The 15,498-nt window shown below is 40.2% G+C and overlaps 1 protein-coding gene across 9 annotated transcripts in view; it reads left to right on the plus strand.

The window, feature by feature from the left end:
- LOC115578684 (sodium bicarbonate cotransporter 3-like) overlaps positions 1-15,498 on the plus strand; it is a 48,676-nt gene extending 33,178 nt beyond the window's left edge. For 7 of the 9 annotated variants that reach the window (XM_030411763.1, XM_030411765.1, XM_030411766.1 and 4 more), the window contains 16 exons: positions 183-329; positions 732-838; positions 2,370-2,544; positions 3,542-3,675; positions 4,469-4,714; positions 5,715-5,820; positions 6,122-6,283; positions 6,798-6,911; positions 7,304-7,465; positions 9,046-9,297; positions 9,518-9,586; positions 9,871-10,044; positions 10,332-10,469; positions 11,003-11,103; positions 12,088-12,204; positions 13,061-15,498. In XM_030411763.1, coding sequence (XP_030267623.1) covers positions 183-329; positions 732-838; positions 2,370-2,544; positions 3,542-3,675; positions 4,469-4,714; positions 5,715-5,820; positions 6,122-6,283; positions 6,798-6,911; positions 7,304-7,465; positions 9,046-9,297; positions 9,518-9,586; positions 9,871-10,044; positions 10,332-10,469; positions 11,003-11,103; positions 12,088-12,204; positions 13,061-13,142 — 2,286 coding nt within the window. In that variant the 3' untranslated portion in view covers positions 13,143-15,498. Of the gene's footprint in view, positions 1-182; positions 330-731; positions 839-2,369; positions 2,545-3,541; positions 3,676-4,468; positions 4,715-5,714; positions 5,821-6,121; positions 6,284-6,797; positions 6,912-7,303; positions 7,466-9,045; positions 9,298-9,517; positions 9,587-9,870; positions 10,045-10,331; positions 10,470-11,002; positions 11,104-11,502; positions 11,552-12,087; positions 12,205-13,060 lie in introns of all 9 variants that reach the window. The other 2 variants (XM_030411769.1, XM_030411767.1) reach the window with 2 other exon arrangements.

Raw genomic sequence — 15,498 nt, forward strand, 5'->3', positions numbered from 1 at the left:
GTGAGAGAAAGAAAAAGCTTTGACATCTCCTAAAACTCTATTGTTATGCTGTTGAGGTAAACTTTTAGTTGGTATTCTGCCCATTTCTTGAACAAACACAAATTATTTGTGGCCTTGCTGTGAACCATAGAATGTCATACTTCAGAGATGTTTAGTAATTCCTAATATATTTCAATTTGTAGATTTTCCACGATGTGGCATACAAAGCCAAAGACCGAACAGATCTCCTCTCGGGGATAGATGAGTTCCTAGATCAAGTGACTGTCTTGCCTCCTGGAGAATGGGACCCCACAATCCGGATTGAGCCCCCCAAAAATGTCCCATCTCAGGTTAGTGATTGTCTCTGACAAATAATGTCTTATGTCTGAATAATAATTACAGATGTGTTTTTGTTTTTGAACTTATTATAATAGGATTGCATAAAGTGCCATATACTTAAAACATACAGTAATCTCACAGGGAGTCAGGAGTTTCAGTGCAGAGATCATTACTTGACTGCATACTAATAAATAACCAGTGTACTAACACAGTACAGATGTAATAGACCTCACATACCGGTACTGTCTATAAGTCAGAAACTGAATGACTTCCGTCACTTGTATGCATTTCTATTTTTGAGCACCACTATAATCACAGTGAGAGTGCCCCCTCATGGATTTAAAGAAAAATGACAGGGAATCAATTGAAATACTAGTATTTAAATATCCTTTGACAACCTCCAACTTTTGTAGATGAAGAGGAAGAGACCGTCCAAGCCCAATGGCACTGCATCTCCAGCCGGAGAACTAGAAAATGAGGAGGACATTCACGCAGGGCCTGAGCTGCAGAGGACTGGGAGGTGAGTTTGACACTTTTTCATGATGCACCATTGACCGATCCCCAATTTATTTTCAGACCTTACTTACTCCTGTAATGTCCATTGATGTCACTTTAGTTGGTTAGCACATACATTTTTGACAATTACAGTGTTACCTAATTGAATTTAGAAATTCATAGCACAAGTAGGCATGTTTAATGCATTGCATTGATTATGTTGAGAGTGCCTGTTGTTCACAGGAGCTGCCAGAGAAGATACAGAGCTATTTGTGGTTGCAATAATAAGAATCTGCTTGCTGCAAGGGCTCTGAAATTTAGATTTATTAGAATTCTTTGTCTCAAGATGTACACCACTATTATGTGTGCACTCTTTCACATGAATAAAAAAACAACTAATCTAACCACATATAAATTAACAAATAAAGATGACATGAATTACAAGACATCTTCAAAAGTGTTTGTTTTTTCCGGACATCAATACTGCTTAAAATGTGTTAAAGCAGAGACATCTCTGCTACACTCTGAGAACCTCAGACGCTGACATTTATGGATATCTCATGCTGGTCTCTCGAGCCGGGGCCACACAGCGAGGAGAATGCGTTTATTTGAAATCTCAGACATGCACACATACACATCAGTTTGGAGGCACTGTATTATTTACAGATTCACTCTCCTTTTCACCGCTACTATAAAAAGGGAGGCAGGTAGGGAGCAAGTGGGGGACAGAAGAATGGATGAAAGTGCAAGAAGCTAATGCAATGAGAAAGCTATTAGAAACAGGGGGCTGTATATAGAAGAGACAGCAGGGATCATGGCAGCAGGCAATAGAGGTTATTCCAGAGGTGTGGTGGAAAGAAAATGAAAGAAGACCCTAGAGCAGAGCATTTGGACAGGTGTCAGAGGAAAGAAGAGAAGATAGAGTCAGTGAGAAATGAAATCTTTTAAAGGCAAAGTGAAGGGAAGCAGAAACAGAGAAGGCTGGTTGGGAAGGTATTCATTTTAGCAGGTGCAGAATTTGTCTTTATACACATATTGTGGAGAACAATTTGGACTCAGCAGCAAGATCTCAGTTCCATCCAGGTTTTGTGGTTGAATATATAAAGATAGACACTCTCATACTCCTGACTCTGCCTCTGCTTTCACAGTGTCAGTATACTGTCAAACAAGAACAAACATCAACATTGTTATTGCAAAATTACAGTTTGAATCGCCTTATCATGCTGCAAAATGATTCCAACTATAAAAAGAACAGGAAAATTCTGTTGAATCTAAAACATAATAAGAAAGGCACTTTACGCTGTGATAGTGCCCATAGACTTGATTAATGATTATAAAGTGCATACCAGATATAGTAAATGCTACCTGGTACCTCGACCACTGATGCCTTTGCATTTTTTAAAATTAAATTCCTAATCAGCGTAATTAAAAGATGGATTAATGCCTTATATTAACAGAGGTTTTTTGTGACCCTTACATGTATGTGTGACTCTTCCTATTCCTCTACTACTATTTTTAAAATGTAAAGATGATAAACTATCTCCCTACTCTTGCAGGATATTTGGAGGTCTGGTTCTGGACATCAAGCGGAAGTTACCATTCTACTGGAGCGACATCAGAGACTCCTTCAGTCTGCAGTGTCTAGCCTCCATCCTGTTCCTCTACTGCGCCTGCATGTCCCCTGTCATCACATTCGGAGGTCTGCTTGGGGAGGCAACAAAAGGCAACATAGTGAGTACCAAAGCTTGGAAGGTTTAAGTCAGCACTGGGAATCAAACCCTGAAACCCTGGTTGTCTGTTACCAAGTCAGGTATACAGAATCTTGTACAATTTGGCTGTCATACAAGAGTAATTAAAAAAAAGTCTCAGGCTGACAATTTAAAGGGATGTTGTCATGATATTGTGACTGACTGACTGTGAGGATCCCCAGAATCTACAAGTTAGAGCAAAAAAGTCAAAGATGTGTCCCTGAACCACTGTGTGCAATAAGAATGCTTTCTTATACCATTAAAATAAATATATAAATACAAGGTTGTGTACAGAAGTACAAGTTAAAAAATGTCTGTGTCTTTATTAGCAACATGTGATTGGTCAGGTGCCTACATACGGTCTATCCCCGTCGTAGCCATCAGTTCTCAGGGAGAAACAGCGCTGATGAGTGCCCATTTTCTGAGTGCCCTATTTCATCCACTTTTTTTAAAGCAGGCCATTCAGTATATCAACAAATGTCATCAGAATCTTTCACCTACTTCACCATGCTATTACATACTCATTTTTGTATATGTCTTTCGCTGTCAAGTTTTTATTTACTGTCCAAGATATGATTATCCAGCTTCTCATTAATTTTCAACCTTCTATACATTGTACCTCTCTCGGTTTGCCTCTCTCTTGTTTTTACCCAGACGTCCTTACTAGGTCAGGGGACTGTTGGCATAGGCACAGTCTGTGTGCTGGTGCGTGTGATGTGTCTGAGTCAACTCAGCAGGCCAAGGCTTTTAAACAGAGATATGACTTTGGACAAGTCAGCAAGGCGGAAACATTTGAACAGTTTATATCGCCTCTCAGGCGCAGCCCATAATGTTTGTTTAATCAGAACCCTCTATGTTCTTGTCGGGGTTTCTTCTACTCTTCTTTCTTTTGTCCTTCAGCCTTTCCCTGTCTACCCTCTTATGTGTTGTTTTACCTCCTTCATTCCTCCTCATCCCTTCCTTCTCCCCTGTGTCTCCAGAGTGCCATAGAGTCTCTATTCGGGGCCTCAATGACAGGAGTAGCATACTCCCTCTTCGCAGGCCAGCCCCTCACTATTCTTGGCAGCACAGGACCTGTTTTAGTGTTTGAGAAGATCCTCTTCAAGTTCTGCAAGTAAGTTCAAGCAAGTGTGCTATTCCTGTGATATAATGAAATAATCAAAATAATGACTGCATATTGTACAGCATTTTTAAAGTTTACTTTTGTCAGGTTCGCAGGGTAAACAGGGATACTCAGGGAAAGGGGTTAGACCCAAACGCAGTAATTCAGGGGACAAGAGGCAAGAGCAGTAAGGAACAAAAGGCGAGCTTTATTTTAAAGCCGAATGCGAACTCAAAACAGACATAACAGGGAGGAAAGAACAAAGTAGCAACTGAACAGAGAAACAAAGTGCAAAGGAAAAAAGGGCAAAGTACAAACCAAAACCAAAGTTCAAATCAAATTGCAAAATGCAAAACTCAAAATCCAAAAACACATACCAGAAGGAATGGGGGGCCGACGGGAACAGAGACAGGAGCAGGCAGGAGCAGGGCAGACGAACCAAACAGAAGACATACAATGACCGGACAGGGAGTGAAGGGAAACACACAGACTAAATACAGAGACACTGATTACCAGACAAGGAACAGGTGAGGAGAGAGGAGGGAGGAAGCCAGGTGGGTTAACGAAGGGGAGGAGCACAGAGGATCAGACCAGGAGGGAACAAGGCAGACAGACAGAGGGAGACAGAGGGCAGACCACAGGAAAAACTTAAAGGGACAAGGCATGAAAAATCCAAACACAAAAAACACAAGGCAAAATCAGGAATCATGACAACTTTCTAATGAATTCCAATAGGTGAATAGCCCTCATTTGTATACTTGTGTCCAAACTCCACAATGTAACATTTTCTTCCTTTATTTCCCAGTGACTATGGCCTGTCCTACCTGTCGCTGCGGACGAGCATTGGTCTGTGGACAGCCTTCCTGTGTTTGGTCCTGGTGGCCACAGATGCTAGCTCCTTGGTCTGCTACATTACCCGATTCACAGAGGAGGCCTTTGCTGCACTCATCTGCATCATCTTCATCTACGAAGCTCTGGAGAAGCTCTTTCACCTGGGAGAACACTACCCTGTCAACATGCACAACAATTTGGAGAATCTTACACTGTATTCGTGAGTACCTAAATTTTACTCAGATGGTACTTTTATGTTTTAGCTTGGTCTCTGTATTGATATTGGTATTCTTACAATATTTCTGTGCAGGTTGCTTTTAATTGTTCAAATAAATGCCTGTACAAAAGTATAAAAGAATGTGTTTTCACAGGAGGAAGTGGGAGCTCTAAATGTGAAAAAACAAGGAAATTTGTTGTTGCTGCCCATCAAGCGTGTTGTGAACAAAGCTATTGCAGATGAAGTTGTCTAGTAACATAAGACAAAATTAGCATCTCATCAAGTAACAACCACTGCAGCTTACTGCTTTTCTTGGGTGGGTAAAAAAAACAAAAGATCCAAAACTCCAGAAGATTTATTTGTTTGACTATGTTCACCATATTTATATACAGTTTCATTTTGAATATTTGCTTAGTACCTTAATACCTTAGTCACCTGTAGCTCTTCATCTAACAACTCCTTCTTGTTCCATTACTAAACGACTAGTGGTAGACAATGCAAACCTTTCAATCCTGTGTCTAACTTACTGCAGAATAAAAATGCCTTCAAATGTGAAGCTGCTGCCGAGTGGTATCTTTAGTGGCATCTTGAACACAGATAGTGAGAGTCTTGTCTTGTAAAAAACTGGTGTACCAGGGATTAATGGTGTGTTGCCACACGTTTACTAGTCAGTGGGGAAATTCCATCACTGTGGCAACCCTATCAGGATGTCATGTTAAGTGCTAAGGGTGTATTATGCCCACATAAATATTATTCCGTTAGGATCACACTGTTCTTGTTGCTGAAGACTGTAATTGTAGTGGCTTTAGCTGCTCACAGTACAAGTCTTCCCCTGAGCTGAAATGAAAATTACCCCCTTGCGAAATAACACATTTAAAAACAACTTATGTTAGCAGATTTGCTGCAGCCTGTGGTTTTAATCAACTTTAAAATGAATCCAAGTGTTTTGCATCTTAAGATAAGCATATGTTCTTTTGCTTAGTGTTTGTTCTCTTGTCCACAGGTGTCAGTGCTCTCCACCGGCCAACACCACTGAAAACCTCATCCAGCAGTGGAACAGCACAGGATACAGCCCAGACTCCATCCCCTGGAGCAGCCTCAATGTTTCGGTGAGACAAGCACACAGTGATTTCCAGTGTGACATGTGGGAATCACTCCCACACTTAAAATGTGTAGGATGTAATGAGTAAACCGACATCAGTCAGCTTTGTACATACTTTCTCGCACTTACTCAAACTCACTAAATCTTACAGATGAAGTCAGACTCTTCACACTACTGCTCAGTCGCGCTACTACTTGTATCACTACCATAAACCATGGTGCCAAAAAACCTTCTGCCAAACTTACTGTCAGTACAGGAGCAGCCTATCAATTCATGTCACAGTACTCACCTAATGCTGTCTTCTATAGATGTGCAAGAAACTCCATGGGGAGTTTGTGGGTGCTGCCTGTGGTCATCATGGGCCCTACATCCCAGATGTTCTCTTTTGGTCCATCATCCTCTTCTTCACCACCTTCTTCCTATCCTCCTTCCTTAAGCAGTTTAAGACAGAGAGATATTTTCCCACTAAGGTGAGATGTTTTGTCTTTCATTTGTCATGTGTTGTCTTGTTATACCAGTGTTTAAACATCTACCCCCCTTTACCGACATAAAGTCCTGTAACGCTTTATATTACTGATTAAAAATGAATATCAACTCTCCATGGGGTGTTTTTTCAACATCTCAGTGCACGCATAGTTTTTAGATCTAGCCTTAAGGATCTCAGACTGTGTGAATGTTTACATTGACTCAGACTCAATGTACAGAAAGAAGATATCTTCTTGCATCCTCCCACACAGTACCCGCTGTCCGTTATCACATTTTGTCCTGTGTGGGAAGCTGCTGGTATTGTCTGAATTGTTATGCTTTTGCTGTTAACACAAATGTAATTATCACTGTGATCGATCTCAGACAGTGACCTGAAATTAAAGACTGTAATAATATTTTAGTAGCTCTTCTATTTTGTGACTACGGGTATCAGTGACAGTAGAAAGTTATGCTCATGCTCAGCTGCACGTGTTGCTCACTTGTGTCTATGTTTTGTAGGTGCGTTCCACTATCAGTGACTTTGCTGTGTTTATAACCATCATGATCATGGTGCTGGTGGACTATCTAATGGGAATCCCCTCTCCTAAACTGAATGTCCCTGACCGCTTTGAGGTAGGCCTCTATTCATCACATCTTTTCTATATATGTAAATGCCTCCCTCTTTGGGAAGCAAAAGTATATTTTTTCCTGGTTTTTCAAAAGGAAACTATAATTCAGATATTAGGCCCCCCCCCCTCTACTTATCTACTTAAGCATTTTAGTGGAGCTTAAGTAGATAAGTAGATTTGTTATTACCAAATGCATATTTTGACTTAAATTTGAATGTCAAGATTTGAATACATAAAGAACACTACAGAGAAACAACAGAATGATGTAAAAACCTCTAAATAAATAACGTACCGGCTTTTTCACAAACAATTAATTCATTTTGACATTATCAAATATTTTCAACTAATTTTATGCATAATTACTAAATGTAGAAAATCCCTGCCTTTTTACTGCAGCCAACTTCAAAGAACCGAGGCTGGCTGATGGACCCGTTAGGAGAAAACCCCTGGTGGACACTGCTGGTGGCCGCACTTCCCGCCCTGCTCTGCACCATCCTCATCTTTATGGACCAGCAAATCACTGCGGTCATCATCAACCGCAAGGAGCACAAGCTCAAGGTCAGACATGCCTGTGTGCCGTTTGGTGGTGTTATAGTATCTTAAATATTTTTTCTAGTTTTGCATGTGGTGTCTATCCCTCATTAGATATCCTGCAGTGCAACCTGTAGCTTTGCAAATGCAATCTTTCATTCATATTATTTTATTATTATTAGAATTTGAACTTCATTATTTATCAGAGTGTAAACATTTGACATATAACAAATACGCCATTGTTATTGAACATGTATATAAAGTTATGTTAATACGTTAATATAATGAATGCAATCTGCATGTGACCTGCATAGACTTTCTTTTGTAAAACATCATGGGCAGAAAGCCTTGAACTAAACTCTATTTCTGTCTGTCTTTTAAATCTTCTCTAAACTTGTTGCTTATGTGTGCTGCCTCCAGCTGGCTCTCTCTTTATCTCTTATACCCTGTATTAATCTGTAACTCATTCATCTCTCAGCAGCAGAGAAACAGAGAAGATTATAATTAAGGCTGACAGAAAAGGAAAGAGAAGACTGTTGTGTTCATCACAGAAATGCCTGAACCATAGTCTCCTTCAAGTTATTGTATGCCTCTGGGTCCTACAGTGCTGTTAAATTCAGTCTACCTTAAAGGAGTCATCACCTGGTTTTTTACATATCCAGTCCCTCTTGGATCGCTTTGGATCAATTCTTAAAACTTATTAGAATTAAAAAAATAAAAATAAAAATCAAACATAGAGCTTGTCCTGACACTTTTTCATACCGCGACTTTCTCACGCGAGATTATGCGCGATGTTTTGACCTGTCCGGATGTGCATTGTATTAATATGTAATGAGGCGCGCGTTGATTGGCCGCAGGAAGGACAGAGCCGGAATGGTGGGCGAGCCTGCATGCACACAGACTCCAAAACCTAAACAGCCCCCTTTCATGGCGCACACACTAAATGACGAACCTTATAGAATTCAGGCATTTATGTTCAAGCCGGAGTCGGAACCCGAACGGGAGAGTGAAGAGGCAGAGATGGTGGAAGAGACACGTTTACAGCAGGATGCCTCTGAATGGTAAATTCTTTTTTTTTCCTTCTTACTTTTCACACTCGTGTTTTACATGTAAGACCTGAGTTTTAATGCTGGCGGTCACGATGTATGGCGTGAAAATGACAGAAAAATAAGCAGATTCGGCGTGCTCACTCAGAAAGTCTGGCTGAGGACGGCTGTGAGCCGATGCTTAACGTTATGCAAGTAGCCTCCTGTGGTAACGTCACAACAGGAGCAGAGTCAAAATCTCGTGCTTTAGGAACGCGCACTATTGTGCTCTATTCCTGTTCGGAAAAAGAGCCAAAGCGAAAAAAATAAGCCACTTTCAAACTCCAGCTTTTCAGGCAAGTTTCAACAGAGGTCCAACACCAACATGCATGATTTAACGAGAGAAATTGCGATTTCCGGGTGATGACTCCTTTAAATATTCTCGAGGCAAGGATTTGCAATTCCAAAGTGTGGATGGACAGAGTTATCTGAGGACTCGCTACCTGAATCTTAATTTCTCATTACACCGTAGCTGTCTCTCTAACTTACTTGCTGTCTCTTGTGCCCCCATGTATCCAACAGAAAGGCTGTGGCTATCACCTGGACTTGCTGGTAGTGGCAATTATGTTGGGTGTGTGCTCCATTATGGGCCTGCCATGGTTTGTGGCTGCAACCGTCCTCTCCATCTCCCATGTTAACAGCCTGAAGCTGGAGTCTGGCTGCTCTGCTCCAGGAGAACAGCCCAAGTTCCTGGGCATACGAGAGCAGCGGGTCACTGGATTCATGATCTTTGTCCTCATGGGTTGTTCTGTTTTTATGACCTCAGTGCTAAAGGTGAGATACTGAAACTGCTCAGATAATAATCAAAGAAAAAAAATGACATCCAATTTAAAATCACCCTGAATGAGATGTTTATTTAAGCTGTCAACATGTGCCGAGGGAGTTATCTGTTGATGTTGCAAATGTTTTCACTATACTACCTTCTTTATTTGTCCTTTTTTTTCCTGAACTGTAAGTTGACCAGTTTATAATGTGCCACTTCTGCTCTTTACAGTTCATTCCTATGCCAGTCCTGTATGGAGTCTTTCTCTACATGGGTGTATCCTCCCTTAAAGGCATTCAAGTAAGACTCTACTCTGCTGGCCTTTGGAGATATTATGCCCTTTTTATGAACAGATCCACAGTCATGAGCTGTTAAGTGAATTTAAGATGAGTTTCCCACTTGTAATTTCAAACCTTTGATCGTAATTCAAAACCCTTAAAAGCTTTTGTTAAATGTGTTCCCTCCTCTGAATAATGTATTGAATTTTCCCCTTTTACCCTTCCTCCTCATCTATCCAGCCATTTTTATTTGCAATACTTATCTCTCTCACTCACTAACCCTCTTTACTCTCATTTTCTTTGCAGTTCTTTGACAGAATCAAGCTGTTTGGCATGCCTGCCAAGCACCAGCCTGATCTGATCTATTTGCGCTATGTGCCGCTGTGGAAGGTCCACAGCTTCACTCTGGTGCAACTCACCTGTCTGGTGCTGCTCTGGGTCATCAAGGCCTCTGCAGCAGCTGTTGTGTTTCCCATGATGGTAATGACCTCAAACCCCAAAGACTGTCACACATTTAGTCTCTTTGCATTTACACTGTATGCTAAAGATACAGATTCAGCCTCACCCATTCAAGTTATCTGTCACACCACAGAAGAGTGTATTTCAGCTGTAATAGGATTAAAAGAAATCCCTAATATCACCGTGTTACATAATTATGTTCATCTTCATCAGATGAAAATATTTAATGTTTTGTCTTTGCTATATCTCAATTAAATTTTTTGACATTAAATCAGCGATTAATTGATTCCTCATATGTGTGTCCCCAGGTTCTGGCGCTAGTGTTTATCCGTAAGCTTCTAGACTTTTTCTTCACCAAGAGAGAACTGAGTTGGTTGGATGACTTGATGCCAGAAAGCAAAAAGAAGAAAGAGGATGACAAGAAAAAGAAAGCGCGTGAAAAACTGGTAAAAATGTTTTTCCTTTTTTTTTGTAGTCTGACTATGATGAAACTTCTCCAATGTTTGGGTTAGAGTTGAGGTGTTTGCTTAAATTATGGATGAGCAGATAAAAGTTGAAAAAATCCATGGAAAGCGTAAGAAGAACGTATCTGGAGAAGTGGGAAACAGCTGCCATCAGCATTAATGACTGTGAGCTAAACTGAATTGCTTCACTCAGGGCTGGGAACTAAACTATATTGCTGGCTTAAATCCAGTGCGGACTCCGGAAATTTTGTTTTCAGGTCACAATTAAAAGGAAATATAACTGAACCGAAAATAAACAAATAACCAAAAGAGTCTCATAGCAATCATTTTTAGGCTGTGTGAACATAAAACGAGTTCTCATAAAACCCAGCCTAAAGAGCCAGCTATCAAAAATGATATGAATAGGAACATGTGAAAATAACCGTTGTAACATAACAGTGTTTTTCCAGTGTGGTGTGTCTCACTGCAGTCATGACGGATTTGTAATTTAGGCTTTCAACACTGTTTTCATTCAGGAAGCAGAGTCCAGACTGCAGCAGGTAGAGGAGCTGGGGCTCAAGGTCAGCTTGGAAAGCTCAAACCTGCTCACCATCCCAGTGAAAACGCTCTCAGGGAGGTGAGTGGTGCACCACACAAAGCACACTTTGATGCCCATTTCTTCAATCGATAATTGTACAGTTGTGTATCATAATAAAAATCTTATCTTTTATGATAGTATTTTTTCACCTTATGGTCTGGTTCTTATGAGGAAGCACTTAAGGACTTAAAATTCTTTATGGACTACATAATTTATACAGCTACCAAAAGACTTTGCATCCAGTCAATGCCTTTCTGGCGGATATGATCCAAGAAACTAGTCCAGAAACTTTAAGAAACAATTTAGATGTAGTTTATAGTAAATAACAAACTTTAATGATTTTTATCGCCTGATGCATTACGTTGTCATGTACAACTTGGGATGGTAATATTCTGCCACTGGTGGTCAGCTGTGTGTTATTATGTCCATCTTGAACAGATCATACAGAATAGGACTAGTGACTGAAAGCCTCCCAATGGAAAACGAGGTAGCAGGGCAGTGTGTCTGATGCAAAACATCTGACCCACGTGGCTGTGTTCTTCTAACCCTTCTCACTGATCCTCAGACAGTCAACGCATGGCCAAAACTGTCAGCTTTCAAAAAAAAAAACTGAAACACTGGCTTTAAAGCACACTGCTTTGTGTGTTGTGTAAATGGTCTGTGATAAAAAAAAAAAAAAAAACTTTAGTTGATATAATCGTATCCATGTCCAACTAATTTTGTCTGCACAATCAACTCATGACACCTTTTGCTTCTCATGCAAAAGGCCCACATCTCTTAATATGTGTTAACATGAAACAAAGTATATGTGGCCGTCTGGTCAGCCATTTTGTGCTGTGGATTTGTTTTAATCTCTTATTTATTTGCATGTTTGTGTCTGCTCGTTTGAACTGTCCTGCACTGACCCTCTCCACTGATTTGATGTCCACATGCCTGTCTTCTCTTTGTGTTTCATGTTTGTGTGTGTGTGTGTGTGTGTGTGTGTGCGCGCGTGTGTGTGTGTGTGCGCATTTTGGCATGTAGTTCTGATTCTGACCCGTTGGTTGTAAATATCTCTGATGAAATGGCCAAAACCGCAGCATGGAAAGCCGTGAACTCGAATGCAGAGTCATTTGCCCAACCTGTGAAGCGTAGTGGAAGGTAGCTATGCCATCTACTGGAGTTTCCCAGAGCTCCTACTCCCAATTGCATTACTTTAACATTTTGATGTAATGTTAACGATAAAAGATGACTTGGAAATGAAGTTAATGAATTTAAGCAAAATTATTTTTGAACTGTAGCGAAATAAACTGAGGCGTATTGCTGCCTGGAAGGTAGGAGATAGTGTAGTATATAAAAAGCAAGATTTTAAAATGCTAATTAATTAAGCACTGTTAAGTAGAAGTCAATAGAAAATACAATTGTGAGTGTGAGTGTTATAAACTGAATTATTTCTTTAACACCTAAGGCTCTGACTTAAAGAAGACATATTGTGCTCATTTTCAGGTTCAACAGCAACACAGCAGCTGTGCTAAATCTATTCTTCTGTGCCAGTCTAGCAGCTAGGCATTAATTATGCGAATGTGTGACATGCTGACATAGTGTGATGTCAAGATGTTGTGGAAATTAAGATCTGGCTTACTGACGAGGCGTTTCAGGAGCCTTTTTTAACTTTCAAATCTTTTACATGTACTAGAACCTACATAAAACACAGAAGGAAAGGACAAAAATAAACAAGCAGAATATGTCTCCTCTAAGAAGCAAAATTAATTAAAAGCTTAATAAATGTATATGCTGACAAATTTCACTGTCAAATTTGAATTAAAAAAGCAATTAAGAGCAGGATATTTTAGCACAGTCCTTACAGAAGCCCCATCATTAACAAGGCGCACTGTAGGTGGTAAAATCTTCTCTTTCTGACAAGATCTCACATTTGCCATTGCTCTTCACCCTTAGCACCCCCATAAATTTGCACTTGCTCACTTTCACTCTTATCTTCTTTTTTCCTGTAAAACAGCCAGGAGAAGGTGGCCTGCGTTAGAGTCGACGTCAGCCCAGATACACCAGGAGGAGGTTCCACTGTCGAGACCTTCCTGTGATAAAGGGAGGCCCTCCTTACCCTCCTGATACCTCCTCCTGCGCAACACTTCGGCCCGCCGACGGGCACCATCTTCGTGGCAAAGGGGGCAGAGAACTGGAGCAGCACAACCTGCCTGCGGAGTTCCCTTCCTCAGGGCAGCAGGCGAGCTCCCCCAGGGCTGTGAGTCCTACTCCACTCGAGTCTGGAAGTGTGAAGCACATGTACAAACCGCTGCCATCACTACGTACTGTAGAGCACGCATTCTCCGAGGGAGGAATGAAGAAAATCTGCTGTAACTGCCCACCGACACTCACTGTTTAGGAACTCTCTCATAATAGCAATTTGTCATCCATTAAAACCACAGATGCCAAAGGAACGGGCCTCACTGGTGGGGATCTTGGACTGTGTGAATTAAATTTAGCTTTTAACCCACTGTATATTTTGATTTCAGTTTTACTCCTTATTTAAACTGTTTCCAGTACTGTACATTTTGGGGTTCTTTGACACTCATACATCATGAGCTGTCCTGCACTGTTTGTTTCCATGTATTTCAAGATTCACCAATACCAGCTTCAAAATACCCATTCGATTAAAGCCATTCAGGTACTGTCAGTGTCAGATTGATCATATTTCATAAGGAGTCTGGCACAAACCAAAACAGAGGTACATACAGACACTACAACACAACAGTACAACTGCAAACGTGTTTGTAGAACTCACTCATGAATCATCTCTGCTGTCTGCAGGGCGACACTCAGTATTAATATTGCTGCTCATTAGTCTATCAGTTGTTTTCATTATAAACCTCACTGTTCATACTGTATGTGATGTTATAGAAATATTGTGTATGTATGTATACTGTGTTCTTTTCATTTGTAACATAGAAGTCCTACTTCAGAGGCCATATGAAGTCTGTACTGTACAGTAAGCACTTTGTCAGTATAGTTTCTTATCTAAAATGGATGACAGTGTGTTCATAAAACTCCTCCCACCGTACCTATAGAGCTGTTGTTCAAATGTCAGTTAAACAACTCAGGAATCTTGACTGATTTCTGGCTGCGGTCACTTTTGTCACAAGGTGGTGATAATTAACTGTCCACTGTATTCCGTTTCATCGCTGGTATCACAACTATTTTTAATAAATGCTGTAAATCATAAAATATAACAAGGTGCAAAACAAAACAAAAAACAGACTATTTGTGACCCCGGTTAGTTGCACCTGGTTTTTATACTGTCTGTATTATTGTTGGTAATAGCGTGTGTGTGTGTGTGCGTGTGTGTGTTGTGTAAAGATAATTTGTTGCAAATCATTTTATGCAAATATTTCTACAGTAAATGTAAAAAAAAAAAAAAAACTATTCTATTCTATGAAGTTGTTCTTATTTTGCTAAGTGCAGTCGTGTTTTAGCAATAAGTATCCCATACTGTGTCATGTATGGACTCGTGAACCCGGGCAAAGAACAATGTGTCGGTTTCATCAGCTGTCTGTGTGTAGCTACAGTGAAATATACGGACAATAGTTTACGTGCCTTGTCGGAGCGCTTTGTGTTGCAAGTCATGTACTGATAATTGAAGTGTTCAGAACAGGTGTACAGTGGCGCACAAATGCCAAAGACGGATCATTCATTTTACGAGAGTGAACCAGTACACGGCTCATTTGCAGAGGCTTTTGTATGTCGTAGTGTTAGTCCACGTCCGTGTGACAGTCAAAACGATGTAACTAAGTTTATCCTCCTTTTGCAGATGTACTCTGAATACTGTTTCTATGTGTGTGTTCTACTGTCACAGCTCTAGTATTTGCTCACAACATAAAAAGCTGTAAACTATATTAAGGTACTGTTTTTTTGGGGGGGGGGGGGGTTTCAGTGAATGTCAAATTGTGGTATCATCGACATAAACGGCTAATTAAGCAGTTCTGCCAATCTTATATTTTAGAAAAGTTTGAATTCAGTCACAAATATTTCTCTTCCCTTCACATATATTTGATATAAAATGAGTTGTCTGATCAGTGCTGAATCATTAGTGGACTGAACATTAAACAACAAAGTACAAATAATGTCATAACAATGTTTATTTTGATGAAAAAGACCCTATTTTCACATGAATCAGTTTCAATATATATGTATGTATAGTTTATATATATATATATATATATATATATATATATACACATTAGCTTATAGTAGCAGGTAAACTGTCATCAAGGTGGATGTGTTACCCTTCATCACTCCAACGTCACTGAACAAGAATGCATTTGTTCTGATGTACAGACACATAACAACAGTGAAGCACAGAGCGTCCTGTTGTTAGCTTGAATGATGACTGTTCTGTCATTGCCGATTGGTGCAAAAGCAATAAAAGTGAATACATGGTGA

This window comes from Sparus aurata, chromosome 3 (assembly GCF_900880675.1).
Source record: "Sparus aurata chromosome 3, fSpaAur1.1, whole genome shotgun sequence".
Lineage (NCBI taxonomy): Eukaryota > Metazoa > Chordata > Actinopteri > Spariformes > Sparidae > Sparus > Sparus aurata.